Raw genomic sequence first — 6,471 nt, forward strand, 5'->3', positions numbered from 1 at the left:
AAAGGTGAACAATTTTTTCTTGCAGGTTAACATAAAAATCATAAAATCTACTACTGCTCTTTAACTTTAATAAGTTTCCTATTTTAACATTATTTTTCACTTGGCGGGCCTAGTTTTCAAGGTAAACATTAACTGTATGAGCCCAACTTAACATCAGAAGTATTTGATAAGAAGTTTCTACATTGGGTGAATCACCCAGCCTCTTCCAGCTACAAGCCCCTTTCTTCAAAGGAATCCTTTAGGACTCAGAGATGGGAACTCATGTCCCTGTCCTTTACTACCATGTGCGTGGAGGGTCTGGAATAGGGACATCTCTAGCTTAGTACATCTGCTACAGTTGAGCCATCTCACTTTAGATCAGTGGTTCTCAACCTTCCTAAAGCTGCAACCCTTTAAAACACCTCATGTTGTGGTGACCCCCAACTATAAAAATTATTTTCATTGCTGCTTCACAACTGTAATTTTGCTACTGTTGTTAACCATAAATATTTGTGGTTTTCGATGGTCTTAGGTGACCCTTATGACCGTTAGAGGGATGGTGACCCACAAGTTGGAAACTGTTGCTTTAGATTTGTGTGTTAAGAAAGAGGAACTTGGGGGCTGGCGAGATGGCTCAACGGTTAAGAGCACGACTGCTCTTCTGAAGATCCTGAGTTCAAATCCCAGCAACTACATGGTGGCTCACAACCATCCGAAATGAGATCTGATGCCCTCTTCTAGTGTACCTGAAGACAGGTACAGTGTACTTACATATAACAATAAATAAATCTTTAAAAAGAAAGAAAAGAGGAACTTAGCTTTCTGTCACTCTTGTGTAAGAAACTGGTGCCCGGCCGGGTGTGGTGGCACACGCCTTTAATCCCAGCACTTGGCAGGTGAATTTCTGAGTTGGAGGCCAGCCTGNTCTACAGAGTGAGTTCCAGGACAGCCAGGGCTACACAGAGAAACCCTGTCTCGAAAAAACAAAAAAAAACAAAAAAAAAAAAAAAAGAAAGAAAGAAAGAAAGAAACTGGTGCCTCAACAGTGCTGGGGTGGGGTGTGAATGCGGGTTGGGGCCAAATACCTGTACGTGAATTTCAGATTTACAGAGCCACCTCTTGCTTTTCCAAACAGAGTCTTGAAGACTCTACACAGCCAGCGGTTCAGAGCTGGGAGGAACCTCTCGCTAAACTGGCTTAGCAATTCCCTAGGACGACTCAACCCTCAGACCAACACCACCAAGACACAACGATTCTAAAGCCCTTGGGGGAGGAGAGAAGCCTTTTCCACCTAACTTCCCTAGGCACTGCCACCCAACAGGCCTAGGGTTGGGCCAGGGGGAAGAAGCTTGGAGGCGCACTCGTCGCGCCGGCTAACCGCGCCGGGGGCCCGTCCTTCTAAATTACAGGACTAGCTCGACGAGGTTAGAGGCAACCCGAGCCCAGGCAAACCACTGCGGTTCTTGAAGGCTTGTTTACGTCTGGGCCCCCGCGCAGAGCCGCAGCTAGAGGCAGACTCCTTCCTGACATGCCCTCCATCAATCAGCTCGCGGGTTCCCAGAGGCCTCGCGTGCCCTTCCCGGCTCAGGGCGGCCCCCTCGGACAGCCCGGACCCGTGGCTCACCCTCGAGCGTCTCGCACTGCACCAGGTTGAGGTAGTCCGCCTGGCTGAGCACCCCGGCCTTCAGGCCGCGCACTAATCCCTCCAAGTAGCCATTGTCCACGTTGAAATAGAGCTCCGGGAAGAACGACATGGCTGCGGCGGGGGTGGGAGGCGGCAGGGCAGGCGGGGGGCGGCGGGACCAGAGAGCCCCGATCTGCCCGCACGCAACTCGACTCCCCGGATCAGCTGACGCGGCGGCCGCAGCGGGCTGTCAAGTGCGTCAGGTGACGCACCGCGTCTCACGTGACCGCAGTAGGGCCCGGCTCTTAAATGGCTCCAGTTTCCGGGCACCCTGGCGCGCATGCGTGCCTCTGGAGTGCCCGACCTGCTATAACTGCCCTCCCGGCGCCTGCGCACTAAGGAAAGGCGGCCCTGGAGCGCCTAGCGCAGAGCAAAGCAAGGTCGATGATGGAAATCGACCGCATGGTGGTGCTAATACCCTCAGGATGCGAGGTGGGCCCTAAATTGAGTTTTCCTGGATTTGGCGCTCTGTCTGGCTTCATTAGGGCCAACTGGGTAAAGCTGAGCGGGTGTGCTGTTCCTTAGGCTGTCGAGGCTGTCTCCTACCAGACAGAAACCGAGGTCCAAGGAAGAGGAGGGGAGAGTTTCGGAGCCAAATGTTTTTCCTCCAGCTAGACTTTACACCCGGTAAGCCGCACTGCGCCCGCTTTCCCGGCGTTTGTTGCACTAGTTCTCTAGGACCGGGGTGTGGCCTTCTGATTTCCCCAAGGGGCCTGGTGCCTTAAACTCGCCCATATTTGTTGTTCAGATGATGGTGTAGCTTAGACCCCGAGGTTATGGTGTGTGTAGTTCCAGCATGACGACGCCCCGACAACCCTTCGACAGCCACGTTTGAAATAACCACAGCTTTAAATTTAAACCGTCCCATCCTTTATTCTCATCCCCTGCCTTTGCCCAAACAACATCCATTGGCTAGGTGCGGCTACAGAGGTTCGTGGCCGTACCCAGCTTGCGGCAGTAGCAAAAGGCATTGAAGAAGCGGCAGTAGCACGTAGCGCACGGGTCGCAGCAAGGTACCTGCTGTCCCAAGCAGGACTCGTGCAGCCTTACACAGCGACGCGGAGAACGAGACTCGCGGTTCTGTGGATCTAGCACCTGCATTCGTAGGGGAATAAGGTTCAGGAAACTCTCAAACCCGGACCCCAGTAGGGTGGCAGTGGACTGTAGGTCAGGGAGGGGCTGCAGTTCTGCCCAGGTTGGGTAATCCGGAAGTGGGGAGAGATGATGGTATCTGAAGCGCCCTACCTTGTACTTTATCCCTTTCCCTAAGGAGTTACCTCTGCCAAAGCTTCTGCCTTCTGTAGCAGAACTTCTTCTGCTCGGTCTGCAGTTGTCCTCTTGAGGCCATTCAGACTTAGACCTGGGGAAGAAGATGTGAGGGCCACACCCACCATGCACCAAGTACCCACCTCCCTAGGTTGGGATTGGGATTGGGGAAGGAGGTCTTAGCCTGGGTGGGCAGGTCTGTGGCCAGCAATGGTCGTTGCCCCACATATCCCCAACCTGACCATACTCACCTGGGAACTCTGGGAACAGAGCCTGGTCAGGCCTTCTGATGCCCTTCAGTGGAGCCACGCCCATCTGGACCCCCAGTGTGGGAGGCAGTGCCAACAGCAGGACACAACTCAGCAACATTGCAGTCAGCATGGCCTGACTCAGCAGGAAAACCCCCATTTAGTCTCTCCTCATCCTTAGGGTACCCTACCAGTGCTGAGAGAGATGTTCCCAGAAAGTCCCAATTCCTGTATAGTCTTTGTGCTTACCTTTGCTTGCTGATCTTTGCCTAGGGATGTCCTGGCCACTTGTGCCCTGAGCTTATATGGCAGTGCCTAATAAAGGGTCCACACGTGACTGCTTCCTGTAGCCAGGGCATGAGGTGCCTCCCAGGGAAATGGAGGCACAATTCAGGCTTTCTCCCTAAGATCTGAACCTTTGGGTGTTCTATTAGAACATCTCCAATTTGGCATGAGACAGCCAGGAACCAATTAAACTTTGGGAACAAGATAGGGTGTCCAGACCCCAAAATTTCCATAAGAGCAGAACCTAGGGATGGGTCAGGCTAGAACCATTAGCAATAATAAGGCAGGCGGCCCTCTGATCTTAATTTAATTTCTATCCCCACAGATGTTCACTTAGTCTCCCTAGGACATGTTGTTTCCTTTGCTTCCAGGAACTTTGGTCAAGGGCACCAAAGAGGGTCAGTATCACCATGCAGCAGTGAAGTGAAAAACTAGACCCAAGGTTTCTTTGGAAGAGAGATCAAAAAAATCCCTTACAGCCAAAACCAAACCCACCCTCCTGGCTCTCCCTCCTCTGTGCTTTCCTTAAGACCCCCCCCCCCCACACACACACACACACCTATTCCTATCCCCACGCCCCCTTTCTACTTAAGGTTCCTGGAAACCAAGGGAGCAGAAAACACTGTTCCCCCGGTGGGCATACAGCTTCAGAGGACAAAGCTTTCAGGCCGCCTGCTTCATTAGTGTTAATGGCTGCTCCCTTCCGCCCTGTGTTGTCAGGTCTCTGCCTACGCCTGGGCTCATCAGCTTGAGGACATAGTAAAGACTGCACATTTGTGGGTGTAACAGGACCCATGGGACTTTTTTCTTTTTTTTTTTTTTGAGAGGGTCTTACTATGTAAGGCCATGGTTGGCCTCCAATTTACAGAAATTCACCTATCTCTACCTCCTAAGTGCTGGGATTAAAGGCATTCGCCATGACACTTGGTGAGGTTTATTATTATTATTATTATTATTATTGGTGGTGGTGGTGGTGGTGGTTTTGCCTGCACGTATGTATGTGCACCAAGCACATGGCCAGTACCCACGAAGGTCAGAAGAGGGCTTTTGGGTCTCCTGAAACTAGAGTCACAGATGGCTGTGAACCACCACATGGGTGCTAGGAACTAAATCTGGGTCCTCTGCAAAAAGCAGCAAATGTTCTTAACCTCTGAGACAACTCTCCAGCCCCTGTTTGGTGGGCTTTCTAGAAAGCATACACATGCTCATTTGGAGAAGGGATATACCCCAGTCCACAATTCAATAAGAAAAGAAGAAAGAACTGTCAGATATACAGCCCAGTCCATACTGACTCTTCTGATGAAGTGGTTGCCTGAGGAAATCCTCCCCGCAAGAATGAAAAAGCAGATTGCCCTCTGGGAGCCTTCTCTAGAGTCCACATCAATGTTTGGGTTCAAGCTTCATGGGAAGAAGGTGCCCTGCAGAGGATGGGCCTAAATAAAGGACTGGCATCTGGAGTCAGGCTGGCATTTCATTCTCCTGCAGGTGACTCGGGATACAGTCCTCAGAGCTCAGAGTCTACTTTCTACTTCCCAGGTTGAGGAGCTGGGGAAGCCCCTCTAGGGAAGAAGTCCTCTAACTCTCCCTTAAGACAGCAAGGGAACAAGGGTCAGTTCTATTTTCCTCCCCTAAGAATGGTATAGGCAGTTTGATGAGGCTGTCATTGACCTGTTTGGAAGCTGATCTGGAAGTTTGATGCCCCACTTCAGGACTTTGTCTTCTTTGGAGTAACAGGGAAAAGAAATTAGGTGACTATCTGTGCCTCTCAGAGCACGCCAAGTGTACATGAGGTACTTGCCCAAGATCTTTTTGTTTGTTTGTTTGTTTGTTTTTTGTTTTGAAGTTTTTTTTGGTTTTTTTTGAGACAGGGTTTCTCTGTATAGCCCTGGCTGTCCTGGAACTCACTTTGTAGACCAGGTTGGCCTCGAACTCAGAAATCCGCCTGCCTCTGCCTCCAAAGTGCTGGGATTAAAGGCTTGCGCCACCACTGCCCCGCCCAAGATCATTTTTTAAAGATTTTACGTATATGAGTACACTATAGCTGTCTGGTGTCATACACACCAGAAGTGGGCATCAGATCCCGTTATAGATGTTTGTGAGCCACCATGTGGTTGCTGGGAATTGAACTCAGGACCTCTGGAAAAGCAATTAGTGCTGTAAACCACTGAACCATCTCTCCAGCCCTCAAGATCATTTGTTTTTTTAAGCCTCCGTTCTGTCTGAAAAGGTAAGCAGGGGCAGCTTGTGAACTGGAAAGGTGACCCAGCAAGCTGATGCATACTGTCATCCCAACCCTTAGGCGACTGAGGCAGGAGGATTGCCAAGCTCTGGACACTAGGCCGTACCTATTTACCATCTATGCTCAGGACAGGTCTTCCTGTCTCCGGTGGTGCCTCCTTCCTCCCTGAAGGTCAGCTGTCTTTAGCTGGTTGTATATGCACAGTGTGCATCGGGCAATGGTAAACAAGGGCCACGGTGCTTATAGGAGCAATTCACGACCCTGGACAAGTCCAGGAGGAGAGATGGGCAAGAAACCCAAGCCAAAGTACAGTGACAAAGGTGATAGGCGGCAAGAGGGTGTCCTCAAGAGGGCAGAGACATCCAGGCAACAAAGCCACATGCTCCATTTAATACAGTTCTCTGGCAGAAGAGACAACCCTAACCTCAAAGCCTCAGCAAAGCTGCCATCTCACTCTTGACTTCACAGCATTCTAAAGGAAGTCAGCAACAGGTCTGCTGATGTATCACGGTCCAACAGACAGTGCAGAAATACAGAAGGAATTGTCTCAAGAAATAGAATTCATATAGTGAGGAGATCCAGAATACCATCATAGCTGTTGTTTGCCATCAGACAAAAGAATTTTCTTTACAGTAAAGGACTTCCAAAATACAAGATAAAACTTTATTAACTATAAATAGATAATTTGAAAAATATAAAAACAAATAGATATTTGTGTCTTCTAATTTATGTGGCTTGGTCATCTTCTCCATAAACTTACCTAATTGTTT

At 50.0% G+C, this 6,471-nt stretch overlaps 2 protein-coding genes and 1 long non-coding RNA gene across 3 annotated transcripts in view; 1 reads left to right on the forward strand and 2 right to left on the reverse strand.

Annotated features, from left to right (window-relative positions):
• Atp6v0d1 (ATPase H+ transporting V0 subunit d1) overlaps positions 1 to 1,880 on the reverse strand; it is a 42,067-nt gene extending 40,187 nt beyond the window's left edge. Inside the window, exon 1 of the mRNA XM_021169723.2 lies at positions 1,604 to 1,880. Coding sequence (XP_021025382.1) covers positions 1,604 to 1,733 — 130 coding nt within the window. The 5' untranslated portion in view covers positions 1,734 to 1,880. The remainder of the gene's footprint in view (positions 1 to 1,603) is intronic.
• A 129-nt stretch (positions 1,881 to 2,009) lies between these two features.
• Positions 2,010 to 2,647, forward strand: LOC115031762. Its single transcript, XR_003837423.1, has 3 exons — positions 2,010 to 2,095; positions 2,189 to 2,290; positions 2,412 to 2,647. It is a non-coding gene; the product is annotated as an uncharacterized LOC115031762 (long non-coding RNA).
• On the reverse strand, positions 2,576 to 3,485 carry Agrp (agouti related neuropeptide). The gene is made up of 3 exons (XM_021171148.2): positions 3,181 to 3,485; positions 2,941 to 3,023; positions 2,576 to 2,758 (listed from the first exon to the last, which is right to left on the reverse strand). The coding sequence occupies exons 1-3, from the start codon at positions 3,335 to 3,337 to the stop codon at positions 2,576 to 2,578; spliced, it is 423 nt and encodes a 140-aa protein (XP_021026807.2). The 5' UTR covers positions 3,338 to 3,485.
• Positions 3,486 to 6,471: the final 2,986 nt, after the last annotated feature.

The sequence above is a fragment of the Mus caroli genome, chromosome 8, assembly GCF_900094665.2.
Source record: "Mus caroli chromosome 8, CAROLI_EIJ_v1.1, whole genome shotgun sequence".
NCBI classification, from domain to species: Eukaryota; Metazoa; Chordata; class Mammalia; order Rodentia; family Muridae; genus Mus; species Mus caroli.

Excerpts from the sequence above, each read along its gene's own strand:
- Agrp (XM_021171148.2), bottom strand. The coding sequence starts at position 3,337 with ATGGGGGTTTTCCTGCTGAGTCAGGCCATGCTGACTGCAATGTTGCTG. Across the intron at positions 3,024-3,180 it reads TCTGTTCCCAGAGTTCCCAG|GTCTAAGTCTGAATGGCCTC; the intron begins GTGAGTATGGTC and ends CTTCTTCCCCAG. Across the intron at positions 2,759-2,940 it reads AGGCAGAAGCTTTGGCAGAG|GTGCTAGATCCACAGAACCG; the intron begins GTAACTCCTTAG and ends CTACGAATGCAG.